This window comes from Polyodon spathula, chromosome 12, assembly GCF_017654505.1.
Source record: "Polyodon spathula isolate WHYD16114869_AA chromosome 12, ASM1765450v1, whole genome shotgun sequence".
Classification (NCBI taxonomy): domain Eukaryota; kingdom Metazoa; phylum Chordata; class Actinopteri; order Acipenseriformes; family Polyodontidae; genus Polyodon; species Polyodon spathula.
The window spans coordinates 410,779-427,460 of NC_054545.1; the positions used below are offsets into that span (position 1 = coordinate 410,779).

Genomic DNA, 16,682 nt, shown 5'->3' on the forward strand with positions numbered 1-16,682 from the left:
CACAAACCCGTGCTGCTGTGTCTCTCCTGCTTCTCTGTATTGTACAAACACAAACCCGTGCTGCAGTGTCTCTCCTGCTTCTCTGTATTGTACAAACACAAACCCGTGCTGCAGTGTCTCTCCTGCTTCTCTGTATTGTACAAACACAAACCCGTGCTGCAGTGTCTCTCCTGCTTCTCTGTATTGTACAAACACAAACCCGTGCTGCAGTGTCTCTCCTGCTTCTCTGTATTGTACAAACACAAACCCGTGCTGCTGTGTCTCTCCTGCTTCTCTGTATTGTACAAACACAAACCCGTGCTGCAGTGTCTCTCCTGCTTCTCTGTATTGTACAAACACAAACCCGTGCTGCAGTGTCTCTCCTGCTTCTCTGTATTGTACAAACACAAACCCGTGCTGCAGTGTCTCTCCTGCTTCTCTGTATTGTACAAACACAAACCTGTGCTGGAGTGTTGCTCCTGCTTCTCTTCTCTGTATTGTACAAACACAAACCCGTGCTGCAGTGTCTCTCCTGCTTCTCTGTATTGTACAAACACGAACCCGTGCTGCAGTGTCTCTCCTGCTTCTCTGTATTGTACAAACACAAACCCGTGCTGCAGTGTCTCTCCTGCTTCTCTGTATTGTACAAACACAAACCCGTGCTGCAGTGTCTCTCCTGCTTCTCTGTATTGTACAAACACAAACCCGTGCTGCAGTGTCTCTCCTGCTTCTCTGTATTGTACAAACACAAACCCGTGCTGCTGTGTCTCTCCTGCTTCTCTGTATTGTACAAACACAAACCCGTGCTGCGGTGTCTCTCCTGCTTCTCTGTATTGTACAAACACAAACCTGTGCTGCAGTGTCTCTCCTGCTTCTCTGTATTGTACAAACACAAACCCGTGCTGCAGTGTCTCTCCTGCTTCTCTGTATTGTACAAACACAAACCCGTGCTGCTGTGTCTCTCCTGCTTCTCTGTATTGTACAAACACAAACCCGTGCTGCAGTGTCTCTCCTGCTTCTCTGTATTGTACAAACACAAACCTGTGCTGCAGTGTCTCTCCTGCTTCTCTGTATTGTACAAACACAAACCCGTGCTGCAGTGTCTCTCCTGCTTCTCTGTATTGTACAAACACAAACCCGTGCTGCAGTGTCTCTCCTGCTTCTCTGTATTGTACAAACACAAACCCGTGCTGCAGTGTCTCTCCTGCTTCTCTGTATTGTACAAACACAAACCCGTGCTGCAGTGTCTCTCCTGCTTCTCTGTATTGTACAAACACAAACCCGTGCTGCAGTGTCTCTCCTGCTTCTCTGTATTGTACAAACACAAACCCGTGCTGCAGTGTCTCTCCTGCTTCTCTGTATTGTACAAACACAAACCCGTGCTGCAGTGTCTCTCCTGCTTCTCTGTATTGTACAAACACAAACCCGTGCTGCAGTGTCTCTCCTGCTTCTCTGTATTGTACAAACACAAACCCGTGCTGCAGTGTCTCTCCTGCTTCTCTGTATTGTACAAACACAAACCCGTGCTGCAGTGTCTCTCCTGCTTCTCTGTATTGTACAAACACAAACCTGTGCTGCGGTGTCTCTCCTGCTTCTCTTCTCTCTATTGTACAAACACAACCTCGTGCTGCAGTGTCTCTCCTGCTTCTCTTTGGCACTAGTGCTGTTGAAATGCCAGCAGTCCAGTCTCACCCCAAACTAAACATTCTTTCTTTTGATACTGTTGTAGATTCCAAAAGAATTTTGTGTTAAAAATCACAGGGATAAAGAAAGTGAGGCAAAACCCCTCTAAACCACGTTCGTGTGTTCATACAGCTCATACCTTGAATATGATTGAACAACCAAATAAAACCATACTGTTCTGTTTATTGTAACAGATTGTCCCTTCTATTTAGGTCTGAGCTTTCCAATATATGACAATCTGCACGTTAAACTTTTTCCATACCAGTAAGTGAAAAACAATACTTGTTTGGCCAAACATTTGTTAAAAAAGAAAAAAAAAAACTAACAAGAAAAATAGAGCATGAAAGGAACTTTGTTTTTACCTCAAAACATCTCTTACACTTTGTTACAGTGTGCATTTTTACACAGAGATAGACAGATATTTTATTTTTTTAGCCAAATGGATACCTTCAATAGAAAAGATATGAGACTATTCATGTAATGCTGAAAATGTAGTCACAAACTGTCAATGGTTTTATACATATATAAATAAAAACTAGTCCTCAACTTGCATATTTATGCACAAATAATTTAAAAAGTATTTTCTTCAGCCTGAATATCAGATTACAAAAATATACTTTAGATTTGGAAAGTCTTCAGAGTTGCGTTTCCGAAAGCAAGATGCCTTCACTGTGCCCCTCTGCCTCCATGGCAAGCAGAGCCTGGACGGTCTCGAAGGACACTCCCTCGGGGGTGCGGATGTGCATGGTGGTGCCGTCGGCGTCCGTCACCATCACAATCCCCTCCGACGGCAGGGCACCCCCAGCGTGGTGCAGGATGAGGCCCTCTGAAGTCTGGATGAAGATCTGATCATGTCCCTGAGTCAGCAGCTCCTGGTTTTCATCGCTGAGCTGAAATTCGACGGTTCCACCAATAGTAACGGTGTGCTCCACGCTGCCGTTCTCGTCCCTGCTCTCCTTGTCCTGCGCGCTCAGGCCTGCACCCTGCAAACTGCACACTGCTTCTCCACCAATCTCGTTTCCTAAACAAACCCTGGTGGATTTCACTGTTAGAGGCTGCTGGTCGGGAGGTGGTGGCTCTGGCTCGCTGATCTGAGTCCTGTACGAATGGTCCAAAGGAACCACATCCCTGCACAGAGCCTGTTCCAGCTGCTGCACCTGATCCGTGAGATCGGACTCGTACAGGGGCTCGTTCAGGGGCTCAGAGGACTCTGGGGTGCCAAAGCTGACCTGTGGACTCTTCTTGGCAGCGGTTGAGAAAAACGTGTCTTCATCGGTCTCTGCCTGGCAGGTTAGCTCGTCAGCGGCCGTTTCAACGTTCATGCTGTGGCTGGACAGTTGCTCTTGGACCAGCTCCTCTGGAGTAAAGTGTGAAAACACCCTGGACTGTTCCTCGCCAGCAGCGCTCGCTCCAGACTCTCCTTTCACCAGAGGGGTCTGGGAGTCCTGCAACGCCACCTTGAGCGGCTGGTGAAGCAGCGTGTTCGTGTGCCGCCGCTGCGCGCTGCTGGGCTCCTCATTAACACTCTGGAATACTGGAGTGCTGAGGGATCTGCTCGTCTCACCAGCGCCTCCTTGAGGCAATGGGGAGGGGTCACTCGGCGTCCTGCTGAGCCCTGCAATGAGAACATTCAAAGCGCACATTATTTTTGCATGTTGCTGGGTAAGTAAACCAGGTTGGCAGCACTGGCTGAATGCAAGGTCTCCCATGCCAGTACCCCCTGGATTGCTGAATGCGCGGAATGCCTTTGGAAATGGAACTGTATCATTCATCTACACAAAGCTTTCTTTTTGTTTTTACCTTGCCCTGCAGTACTGGCTGTGAAATTCACTTCCTCCACAGCAGCCTCTAGTCCATTGTGATTGAGATCGATGCCATTCACGACTCCTGCACAGTTTTCTAACCTCATCCTTTTTTCTGGGGGCATTAGGCCTTCATATTCACTCTGAATATAAAATGTGAACGGTTAGCAAAAGCGAACATATCCATTTCAGAAACACACACAGATTTTAACTGGGCATCATTTTCAACATCTTGACTGCTGACTAGGCAACAGAGAATGAATATAATATAATGAAAGAGATTGCACAGAATAATACAGCACTGCAGTGCTTGTATTAGAATCAGTATCACTGAATTGTGAGGTTTCCTTTACAGAATATATCGCACTGCAATGCACGACCACAAGCACTACATGGTTACGGGTTCATCATTCATTCTTGGATGAAGACCCCATGTGGTTTGCAGCTCGTCTGAAGGCACACTGCCCATGGATCTCAGGAATGATCACTGTCTCTTACAAAGCAGTCCATCACGTATGGGGCCATGAAGCAAAGGACGAGAGTGTAGTTACACCCCTAGCATGTCTCTGTAGCTGCTCAGTACAAAATAAAAGGGAAGGCAATGTGGATTTCCACCCCGCCAGGTCCCTAACCTCCACTGCATGCTTGTTCCTGGGTGAGTGGAGAGAGTCTTCCTTACAGACTGTCACAACACACTGCAACAAAGGACCAGGATGCTGCCTTTTCTGCATCTTCAAAAGCTCTTCGATTCCCAGTGACTTGGACACCTACAGGAAACAAAACACAAGTCTTTAGACCATCGCAATACAGAGGACATTACGTAATGGGGTATTTAGTCTTGTTATCTGCATGGTAAAGGGAACTGAAAATAGAAACTTTGCCTTGGTTCAGTTTAGTAACATTTTATTTCACCAATGCACATTACATTGTAGGAAGACACGTGTTCATGACCTAGCAGGACACACCAATGACTTTACAGAGAGATGCACACTGTTAGTGTTACACAGATCACAGGGCTGCTATGTAATGGCAAGCCGTTGCACTTTTACAGTGAAGAACTCCACTTCACTAAAGGAAGCAGCTGCTTGTTAATGTTAAAGGAACATACCCCGGTGTCTCGAATTTCCAGAGGCTGCTGGGAGCCCAGAGAAAGAGGGGATCTGAAGTGATCAGCAGCCATGTTCTTCACCTGGCTGTGCAGCTGTTCAAACTCCCTGTAAACATCAGCGAAGTGCGGGCGCGAGGGACGCCCTTTCTCAACCTGGAAAACCAAACCACTACTTCAGGCACAAGCTTCAAATTGCTGTTTAAACACACTACCTTCTTTCACTGAGTGGTTCATTTTGCAAGAAGAAAATGAGTACTTTTTTGTTGCTTGACTGACTATACATGAAACTACTTGAAGCACATTGGATCACGGTCATGGTCATACCTTCATTAGTAAGAACTCCCAGACAGTCATGACTCTGGCCAGTCTTGGTAGAGCCAGTTCCATTAGCTCTTCATTATCACACTGCTGTATTATCTGTGGAACAAAAGAACAGCATGAAGGAAGTCACATGAGTGTGTTTCAAAATAAAAGCAAAGTGTATACCAGAAGGGCAGGTCTGCACCAGCGTCTCCTTTCCACTAGCGGGTGCTATTGGGCCGTGGTGTTCAAACAGAGCAACCAAGGGAGAAGTGGTAATAATGAAGGCTTTAAACTGGACTTCATGGTAACACTGACACTGTCAGCACACTACAGTCACTCGCTGCAGCGGGTAAGAGGACCCCACCTGAAACTTCAAGCACATTAGCGTGGGGTGGGGTCCCAATGCCTGCTGTAAGCCATTCACACTGCAGCTGTGCTGACTTGTGCTTCTTTCAATCCATTCCCGTGCAGGACTTTGTTCCAATCAGGTTTTCTTGTGATTATTTATCGTACATGGCAAGTGTCTTACTCTAGCTCAGGAGTGTCTAATTGAACCCACACTCCAAGTTGGAACGGCTCGAACTGCAATGCACGGAGAGACTTCAGTGATGCCCTGATCATTCGAATGCATCGTGCATCTCCAGTAAAATGCAACGCATCACCACCACACCTCTTTCAATCTGGCTTTTCTTCTCTGGATCTGCTGCTCTGTGGAAACCCCGCCCAGGTATTTAGGAGGCCTCCCGGGTCGGGCTCTTCTCCCGGGACGTCCCGACCTCCCTGACACTTTGGGGCGCCCCGGCCTCCCGGCCCCCCTGGGTCTCCCCGGCCCGCGTGGTCTCCCCGGCTCAGGACAGGGCAGGACTGTCTGAACAGAGGGGGGCTCAGCAGGCTGAAAGAGAGCACTGGAGCATTAGAGACCCCTTTATTTAATCTCAATTACAACCAGAATCTTTTCTAAAACCGAGATGTATTTGTGTTCATTTTGAAAATGCAAACAGCCCCACTGTTTAAGAAGGCTTGTTTAGCAAACATGACCTTCTCTGTGAAACCCAGTTGGGGGAATGGAATTGTACTTGTCCTGCACCTAGTCCTAGTTTAGGAACTAGCGTGAGAAGTGCTGCTACAATGAACAGATACAAAATGATCTTAATTTCAATTCGTACCGTCGGATTTGACACTACTTGCAGTTCCTCCGGGTCTGGCTTTGCTGCTTCTGCTGGCCCAGCAGGGGGCGCTGGTGACAGTGCTGTTGGCTTGTCTTTGCTGTCCAGTACCTCTGCAGGGGTCACTTGTTCAGAGGTCACTGTCACTGTGCTGTGCACTTCAGTGGGCGTCACACCAGAACCCGCAGACAGGTCCTCGCTTGGCAGGCTTGCAGACCCCACTGGCTCTGGGGGGAAAGCGTTCTTCTGCCCATGAGGAGGGTTCAGCCTGTAGTGTCTGGACAAGCCCCCCCTGCCTATGTACGCCTTCTCGCAGGTTTCACATTTGAAAGCTCTGGGATTGAGGTTGAAGTGAATGGACGTGGCCCCCTTGCCAGCGTCCTCGCCCCCCTCCTCCTCCTCCTCGCTGATCTCCGAGTAGTCGTCCGAGTCGGACTGGTGCCCGTCCGCCAGGTCCTGCCTCTTGATGAACTTGTAATCCTTCACCTTGTACTTGGGAGGCCTCGAAATCCGGCCTGACCGCGTTTTAATCTTCTGGGGCTTCATCTTCTCTCTGTCCCTCTCCTTCCTGTCCGGTCCAGCGGACACGGTTCGGGTGAGGGCCGCGGCGCCCTTCGCGTTGGGCCTGGCCACTTTCCCATTCACGCTGTTCTTGACGGGCAGCGTGCGCGCTGTGGGTTCAGCTCCGGGCGGAGGGGTTTGTCTCTGCACCAGCAGCTGAATCGGGGGCTCAGTGGAGCTGTGCAGTAAGAACTGCTGCTGCCCCGTCCCCAACACCGGCTGGATCCGGATGATCTGGGGGCTGCTGAGGTTCAGCCCTGCCGGCACTCCCACCCTGGCGCTCGGCTGGAACACTGCCAGCGGGGGCGCTGGCCGCTCCTTGGGCTCCGGCTGTTGGTTCTGAACCTGGATCCGGATGGTTTCCAGCTGCTGAAAATAAAATCAGTTGAAACTCATCAGTATGTGGTGCTTTTACACAACTGTCACTTCAAATTCAGCTTGACCTTTCACACTGGAAAGGGACTCGATTGAGAACCTGAATACAAAACCCCCTACCTCCATAACAATCATCAATACAAGTGCCGAAATAAACCAGATTTTACACCAAATTCATCTTACTTTATTATTCTACAGCAGAATCCTTCTATTAGGACAACCAATGGTTTTGAAAAACAGAGGCAACTGCATACCAGTAATAACAAATACATAACATTTATAAATCCAAACCCTCCCCCAGAACTGTGCTGCTCCTCATATTAGAAATACAGCACTCTTGTCCTAGAATGGAAGACTAACGTGGCAGCCTGGCTCTGTGCTTGCCATGTGATCTTCTGTCAACAGTACTACACTGCACAGCTAGCAAGCAGTGCTCTTTTTAAAAAAAAAAAAAAAAAAAAAAAAAACTCCTTTTGCTTTGGGAAAGCCAGGCTGCTTGTTTGTGCCTGCAAAGTGCTGAAACTGTTAATATAGAGGGATGAAATCCTTGCTTCAGCCAGGTAATATAAAATATTACAAACGCAACTGCACAAAATAAACACATGCCAATGACCAAGCCCCGTCTACTGCCACTGACAAGCAAGCATGTGCAAAATAAATCAATCCTGTGCCCACACTGTACCTCAATCAATCACTCCTGTACCCACACTGTACCTCAATCACTCCTGTATCTACACTGTACCTCAATCAATCCTGTACCCACACTGTACCTCATTCAATCAATCCTGTACCCACATTGTACCTCAATCAATCACTCCTGTACCCACACTGTACCCCAATCACTCCTGCATCCACACTGTACCTCAATCAATCCTGTACCCACACTGTACCTCAATCAATCACTCCTGTATCCACACTGTACCTCAATCACTCCTGTATCCACACTTTACCTCAATCAATCCTGTACCCACACTGTACCTCAATCACTCCTAGTATCCACACTGTACCTCAATCAATCCTGTACCCACACTGTACCTCAGTCAATCACTCCTGTACCCACACTGTACCTCAGTCAATCACTCCTGTACCCACACTGTACCGCAATCACTCCTGTATCCACACTGTACATCAATCCTATACCTACACTGTACATCAATCAATCCTGTACCCACACTGTACCTCAATCAATCAATCCTGTACCCACACTGTACATCAGTCAATCAATCCTGTACCCACACTGTACCTCAATCACTCCTATATCCACACTGTACCTCAATCACTCCTGTACCCACACTGTACCTCAATCACTCCTGTATCCACACTGTACCTCAGTCACTCCTGTATCCACACTGTACCTCAATCAATCAATCCCGTACCTACACTGTACCTCAGTCAATCAATCCTGTACCCACACTGTACCTCAATCACTCCTGTATCCACACTGTACCTCAGTCAATCAATCCTGTACCCACACTGTACCTCAATCACTCCTGTATCCACACTGTACCGCAATCACTCCTGTATCCACACTTTACCTCAATCAATCCTGTACCCACACTGTACCTCAATCACTCCTGTATCCACACTGTACCTCAATCACTCCTGTACCCACACTGTACCTCAATCACTCCTGTATCCACACTGTACCTCAGTCACTCCTGTATCCACACTGTACCTCAATCAATCAATCCCATACCTACACTGTACATCAGTCAATCAATCCTGTACCCACACTGTACCTCAATCACTCCTGTATCCACACTGTACCTCAGTCAATCAATCCTGTACCCACACTGTACCTCAATCACTCCTGTATCCACACTGTACCGCAATCACTCCTGTATCCACACTTTACCTCAATCAATCCTACACCCACACTGTACCTCAATCACTCCTAGTATCCACACTGTACCTTTTTCTGTATAATGCGAGTGGCGTTGTTGGCCTGGCTCTGCTGAAGGGCGACCTGCTTGGCTGCGTTCTGCAGTTGCTGGGACGCGTTGTGCATGATGCTGCTCAGCGGCTGCGGGGTCGCCACCTCCAGCTGACCAGCCGACGTGAATATGGAGCTCGGCTCAATAGAAATGCAAGAAGCCTCAGACACCATGATGCTCCCCTGAGACACAGGCTGGTCGTCCTGGGGAAGCAGAGACAGGATGCTGTGCTGCTGCTGCGCACTAGATTTCGCAACTTGCTCGATCACTTGTTGCAGCTCCTCAGGCGCCAAGGTGCCGCTGTGCTGTATGAAGTGAGGCTGGTGCTGGCGCGTCTCGAATATATGGGCAGCCTCGTTCTCCGTCACTTCGACCAGCTGCTGGTTTGCCAGCTGCTCGACTAGCTGCTGCTGCTCTTCCACCGTCAGACCCGTCCCTTCCACAAAAGTACCATCGGGCTGCACGTAAATAATGGTGCTGGTAGAGCCGTGACCACTGCCGTCCACCAGTTCCTCCGTCATGGAGGTGAAATCAGAAGAGTCCACGCTGGTCATCACCTCCACGCCCGGCGTTTCCACGAAAGAGGCGATATTAATGCACCCTTGTGTCAGCAGTCCATCCCCCGCCGCATAGGTATTCACTACATGACAGTTCCCGTCCGCAGTCCCCTCGACTCCGGCTACAGCCGCTACTTGCAAGTACTCCGGGATGCCAGCGGCGGTACCGGGGAGCTCTTTAGCGGGGAAGTGTTTGGCAATGAACTCCAGGCAGCTGGCGCTGCTGTCTGTGACATGGTCTCCGATGCTGTGGATCTGCTCGATGCTGTGGATCTGCTTGATGCCTTGCTGCCGCGCCTCGCTGTCTCTCTCCGCTGCTCGTCTTGTCAGGTTGCTTTCCTCCTCCTGCTCCGCCATTTTGGTTTGAGCGATTTTTTTTTTTCAGACAGGAAGAGTTGACTGCAAAACAAAAATTCTCGGACAGATTTTTTTCGAACCAGAGTTCCCGAGTCAACGAGAGCTGTGAAAAGCAACGCAAGACGTGTAATTTTTAATTGAAAATGTTTTGGATTTTTTTTTTTACTTACTACCAGAAAACACGGCGGCCTTTTATAAACGTCACAGGAGTCCAAGAAGAAGCCTCTGGGACGGGATCCCACTCGGGTCAGTTTCCAAACTTGAAAATACGTTCGCGGTTTTTTTCTCTTGGTGTGATGCACCCTGGGTCTTCGGATATGCTAGACATTGTATTTCTGAGTTACATTAATAAACAGCGGCATTGTCTTGTTTAAATGTGTCTGGTGTTATATAGATAGATTTAAGAAAAATAATTAGCGATTACCTAATTTATAAATATTAACACTAAATAAAAACAAAGCCGCCCAACGTGGGGCTCGAACCCACGACCCTGAGATTAAGAGTCTCATGCTCTACCGACTGAGCTAGCCGGGCTTATTACTCTCTAGGATACCCCGACTCGCCTCAACAGGCACCCTGGTGTTGGTTACTATTAAAATACACCAATAATTTAGTGACCTGTACTAGCAGGATTTAAAAACTGCAAAAGTGCAACGATATCGCATTTTGTGAAAATCAGCGTCTCTGTGTATACGACTGAATCTTATAATTAAGATACGTTAATGTAAATACTTGAAAATGAAAACACACATGTTACAATATACAAAACAAAACATAAGGAGTATCAAAGCAATGTTCAAGAAAATTGAAGTGTCTCTAAATCTTGGACTCCTCAAAATAGCCACCCTTTGCCTTAATAACAGCCTCACAAACACGAGGCATTCGGTTAACAAGTTTCAGCAGGAAATCACCCGACATGCTTCCCAGCTCTTCTGCAGCAATTCCCAGATGTAGGGCACTTGTGGGTAGCTTTGCTTTGACTCATCTGTCCATATATATATATATAATGTACATGGCCGCATGCATCCCTCGGCCGGTTAGCTCAGTTGGTTAGAGCGTGGTGCTAATATCGCCAAGCTCGCCGGTTCGATCCCCGCACGGGCCAGCTTTATTTTGCTAATTATCTTATTTTCAGGGAAAGTTACAAAAGGTAAAGAAATCGGATACAATTTTGATTTGTAAATCTACAAACAAACAGCGTTTAACTGTTGATTGTGTGTAATGCATTAAGGTAGGAGATAATCTTTAAACAATGATAAGAAATAATACTGTAATACTGTCCTCATCATTATAGTGAAACATAAATTATATGTAATGCCAATAATATAAACATTTGCGTCAAAACACGGACATTAATATCACCTATCCGTGTGTGATTGCGAGTGAGCTCTGCTGGTCATTAGGGGGCACAGAGCGGCTAAGTACAGCCCAGGTTTGTAGTTTGTATTTGCAGCCTCGCTGCTCGCCGGGCGCGGTGGAGAGCGCCTGTCGTCCTCGCTGCTCGGGAGGCTGAGGCTGGCGGGTCGCTTGAGCTCCGGAGCTCTAGGCTGCAGCGGGCTGTGTTGATCGGGGGTCCGCACTAAGCTCGGTATCGACAGGGTGTTCTCGGGGGAGCCCGGGATCTCCAGGCCCCATAAAGAGGGGTGAACCCGCCCAGGTCGGGCACGGAGCAGGTCGAAACCCCCTTACCGCTCAGAGGTGGGATTGCGCCGGTGAATGGACGCTGCAGTGCAGCCAGGGAGACACAGCGAAACAGTCTTTTTCAGCAACATTTCTAACTACTTGCTCTGTTGGACATTACCTGACATAACAGCACGGAACATTGTCGTCTACAGTGTAGTTCAGTCATGTGATCGCTAGGTGGCAGAACGCCATAAGGCTCCAGGCAGAGTCTCAGCCGGAGAGTTTGGTTGTAACTGTGGAGCCGTAATGAAGAACATAAGGGAGCAGGTTTGTATCGTCGAGATGAGCGCACAGTACTGTACCCAATAATAATCTACTACCCATAACTGTGTTTGATCAGTGCATTGTGTTATCTGAGTTTGTCATGTTGTCAAGAACAATACAGTACACAGGACGGGAGTGTTTCAGTTCGCCGATCATTATTCTAGAAGTCACACATAGAAGAACTCAAGCAATAGCGGTGCGGCAGCATGTCAGTGCATTTTATCCTGTGTTTGCCTTTTGACACGGAAATATTTAAAATACCGTTTCTGGCAAAACAAATCAAATATAAACTCTTTTATATCGGAGACACAGGCTCACTACCCCCTCTGGTGGACACTGCAGCGCAGACAAGCAGCCCCTGAGGCACACTGCTCCCTCCAGTGGACACACAGCAGTACTGCAGCCAGAGGAGGACCGCTTGTAGTTGGTGTTCAAGTACACAACACTACAACCGAATTAATTACTTTACAATCTTCTTATTATTCTTATTCTTATTCTTATTATGTGTGATAGGAATCATGATTTTTGTGATTTCTAATGAATTAGTAACAGGGGTGCAAACGTGGCTTCCACAAGCGCCAGTCCACTAGACATGTTTAATTAAATGTATTTATTTATTTATTTTATTCCTTAGCAGTCATAGATGATGATAGCTTCTCATTGGAGCTGGACTACTCACGTGTCCCAGCCACAGTCCTCCACAAAACTGTAAAGTCGCTGAACAGCGTGGGCGGTTTGCGCCCCCGTGCCTGCTGCACACCTGCATATTATAAGAGGTGTTGTTTTAAGTATTTCTTACCTGCAGCAAAGTGTTCAGAGAGACAGCATGGAGCAAAATACTACGAGCCTTATACAAACAGTGACGCTCTTCATGGCTGTCTGGTGCCCGAGGGCGTGAGTTTACAGTGGTCGTGTCCTGAGAAGCACTCCAGCAAGACTGTGAAACAATTCCATTGCTGAAGTTTGTTAGAGCTCACACTATCGCCTGAATTGGATACGCGTTCAACTGTATTTTTTTAAAACTAATATTAAAACGCAGTTAATTTAATTGTGGGTGTTCTGAAGAAATTAAGACTCCATTTAAAACGTGGAATTTAAGAGAAATGAACGACGGCCATAACCAGAATTTGGAAAATTAATATTAATAATTCTAATTATTGGGGGGGGGGGGGGGGGGCACAGCATTAAAGCCTTACACAGCATTGGAGAATGAGAGCCCACACTATTAGAGCCTTACACATCATTGGAGAATGAGAGAAAGAACCCACAGCATTAGAGCCTTACACAGGATTGGAGAATGAGAGAAAGAGCCCACAGCATTAGAGCCTTACACAGCATTGGAGAATGAGAGAAAGAGCCCACAGCATTAGAGCCTTACACAGGATTGGAGAATGAGAGAGAGAGCCTGCAGCATTAGAGCCTTACACAGCATTGGAGAATAAGAGAAAGAGCCCACAGCATTAGAGCCTTACACAGGATTGGAGAATGAAAGAAAGAGCCCACAGCATTAGAGCCTTACACAGGATTGGAGAATGGGAGAAAGAGTCTGCAGCATTAGAGCCTTACACATGATTGGAGAATGAGAGAGAGAGCCTGCAGCATTAGAGCCTTACACAGGATTGGAGAATGAGAGAAAGAGCCCACAGCATTAGAGCCTTACACAGCATTGGAGAATGAGAGAAAGAGCCCACAGCATTAGAGCCTTACACAGGATTGGAGAATGAGAGAAAGAGCCCACAGCATTAGAGCCTTACACAGCATTGGAGAATGAGAGAAAGAGCCCACAGCATTAGAGCCTTACACAGGATTGGAGAATGAGAGAAAGAGCCTGCAGCATTAGAGCCTTACACAGGATTGGAGAAAGAGAGAGAGCCTGCAGCATTAGAGCCTTACACACCATACACAGAGTACATTTCCACCCACTGGTACTGCGCTCCTGAGTGCCTCCTTACAGACGGGCATTACAGCTACAAAATGGACATCTGGAGCGCTGGCTGCGTCTTCTTTGAGATCGTCAGGTACCAAGGGACACGGGCATTACAGCACAAGTACTCCGGCGTACAGTGCAATGGATGCGAGTTTGCATGTGATCTTTCCTTACATAAAAGTATGAGAACAGATTGAATAGTGTTGTTTATTGTACTGACCTGCTCAGTGCTGTGAGCTCTTATACATTCTTCCTTCACAGCCTAAATCCACTTTTCCCTGGGTCCAATGAGCTAGATCAGATTTATAATTCGATATATATATATATATATATATATATATATATATATATATATATATATATATATATATATATATATATATATATATATATATATATATATAATTTATTAGCAAATGTACAAGAATCTGTTTCTACAAGTGTTCTGAACTGTGTGCTTCTACCCTCAAGAAACCTTATAAAAAACAACCACCCACACCCTACTGCCAACTTGTACTGGCATGTACAGCTGAAAGGAAGTTGGCAGTGTGCAGTGTTACCCCTTCAGCAACTGCCAGCATTCAGTCACACACTAGCTTCGCTACAAACACAAGCCGTTTCATATGTAATCACTATTTTTATACTTTGTTTATATTTGTTATTAAGCAGATAAATGCTGTGTGTGTGGGTGTATCCCCTGTCTACAATGGCAGCATTTACCAGTAATTAAACAAACCCAAGTGGAAGTACATTATTCTTAGTATTTTCTCTCTAATGAGGACACTTCTGGTCATAACTAAACTGTCACATATCGAACATGCATAAAACAAAAACTATCAGACACCGATGTTAAGCAATACGCCACCAGCAAACAAAGGGTTACACTTGGATGAAATGAGTGTTTATGTTATTAATCATATTTTTAAATATGACTTTCAGGAGCACAGGCTTGGCATTACTTGAAAGTATATATATATATATATATATATATATTATACACACACACACATGTATATGTGTATATATATATATATATATATATATATATACACATACATACACACACACACACACACACACACACACACAGAGAGTTTGCTGTTATGAGCTGCATTGAAAACAATAGGCAGTGTTTAGTATATTAAGAGTTGCTGCATTAAACAGACACTTAAATAAACATGATCTATTACCTATGCCAAGTATCTGTATAGGAACACCGCCCCCCTCTCCTCCCTCAAATCAGAACTAATACCAAGATCAGAAACCTAGACAAGAAGGGTTTAGGGTTTGTACCTATTGTTTCTTCGAACTGTTTTTGAAACATTTTTTTTTTCATTGTAGTAAGTATCAGATTTGTTGAGCATTATATAAGCATGTTTTCAAATACAATAAAAGCTTCTTAGAATATTTTACGCTGTTTTTGCACCAAGATCAATAACACACAGATAGTGGGCTGGAACTGCAGGTAGAATAAAGTCCGAATCCTCGCTCTCAATGAAAGCGACTTGCAGGGACGACAGGGATGTTAGATTCCATTTCATTTCAATACATTCAAACTGGAACATAACAGGACTTTCTGTAAGCACTCAAAACAGCAACGACAAGAACCCCTAAATCAAAGTGCTGTTGCTTTCAGATGCTCCGCAACATGAATGCATACAAGATTACATGTGTACATGAAAAAGAACGAACACGTCCTGAACACAACCTTCTGTGTACAGCACTACAGCTGACCTCCAGCTTGCATGCATTTCTTCAAACAACGGTGAAACGTTTAACAGCTCTAAACTATTAAAACCCTAATAGAAGAAAATAATGCTTTTCCACTGCATTTCCCAGCTTTACCACCAGGAGGTGCACAGCGTACAGTCAAACGCTCCGATAATCTCCTAGAACTGTGATGCAACACGGAATCAAGACGCCAACCAGCAACCGGTTGAGAAGAGAGATGCTGGACAGATTGTGTGACTCTAAGCCACCTCTATTTAAAAGTTTACACAGCAAAATATAAAATATGATACAAGGTTACAGCTCCAGTAACGCATAGTAGAATTCTGAAGGTACAGTACAAATATATATTTAACCCTTTCATTTTTTTTGGGGGGGGGGGGGGGGGGGGGGGTTGGATCAAGCGTTCCTTTTCAGGAACATCAGGTGCTAAAGGGTTAATGAAATGAGTAAACCTTTATAGAAGTGAATACAAGTCTTAATAGAAACGGAAACAGTTGCATGCCTCTGCTGATAGAAAACCCGAGAAAAATACATCCCTCCGAGCTGCAGAACTTTGTTAAAACCAATTAAAAAACAAACAAACAATGATCCAGTGCAGTCCATTAAACGAATGTGTTCCCTAAACAGGCATTTCACAGACAGCCTTGTCTGTTCCCCGAATACACTCTTTATATGAAGTTTCACAGATTGAGAGAGATTTTTCACACATCATGTTCAATTAACACTGAAACAAGAGTCCTGGTCTGCTTTCCATTTGCATAGCCCCTTCAGTGACTGTGTGCACAATGAATAACCCTGACCCTTCAGTAACTGTGCACAATGAATAACCCTGACCCTTCATTGACAGTGTGCACAATGAATAACCCTGACCCTTCAGTGACCTTGTGCACAATGAATAACCCTGACCCTTCAGTCACTGTGCACAATGAATAACCCTGACCCTTCAGTGACCTTGTGCACAATGAATAACCCTGACCCTTCAGTAACTGTGCACAATGAATAACCCTGACCCTTCAGTGACCTTGTGCACAATGAATAACCCTGACCCTTCAGTGACCTTGTGCACAATGAATAACCCTGACCCTTCAGTAACTGTGCACAATGAATAACCCTGACCCTTCAGTGACCTTGTGCACAATGAATAACCCTGACCCTTCAGTAACTGTGTACAATGAATAACCCTGACCCTTTAGTGACCTTGTGCACAATGAATAACCCTGACCCTTCAGTGACCTTGTGCACAATGAATAAC

At 46.0% G+C, this 16,682-nt stretch overlaps 1 protein-coding gene and 2 non-coding genes across 4 annotated transcripts; 1 reads left to right on the plus strand and 2 right to left on the minus strand.

Annotated features, from left to right (window-relative positions):
• Positions 1-1,996: 1,996 nt before the first annotated feature.
• LOC121324675 (zinc finger protein 839-like) lies at positions 1,997-10,185 on the minus strand. 2 transcript variants are annotated; one of them, XM_041266785.1, is made up of 8 exons: positions 8,890-10,185; positions 6,042-6,968; positions 5,546-5,767; positions 4,897-4,989; positions 4,573-4,725; positions 4,097-4,231; positions 3,463-3,607; positions 1,997-3,277 (listed from the first exon to the last, which is right to left on the minus strand). In XM_041266785.1, exons 1-8 carry the CDS (start codon positions 9,823-9,825, stop codon positions 2,298-2,300), a joined length of 3,591 nt encoding a protein of 1,196 aa, XP_041122719.1. In that variant the 5' UTR covers positions 9,826-10,185; the 3' UTR covers positions 1,997-2,297. The 2 variants fall into 2 exon arrangements, with proteins under 2 accessions (XP_041122719.1, XP_041122717.1); XM_041266783.1 differs by having other exon boundaries at positions 6,042-6,971.
• Positions 10,186-10,286: 101 nt separating this feature from the next.
• trnak-cuu lies at positions 10,287-10,359 on the minus strand. Its single transcript has one exon. It is a non-coding gene; the product is annotated as a tRNA-Lys (tRNA).
• Positions 10,360-10,856: 497 nt separating this feature from the next.
• trnai-aau lies at positions 10,857-10,930 on the plus strand. Its single transcript has one exon. It is a non-coding gene; the product is annotated as a tRNA-Ile (tRNA).
• Positions 10,931-16,682: the final 5,752 nt, after the last annotated feature.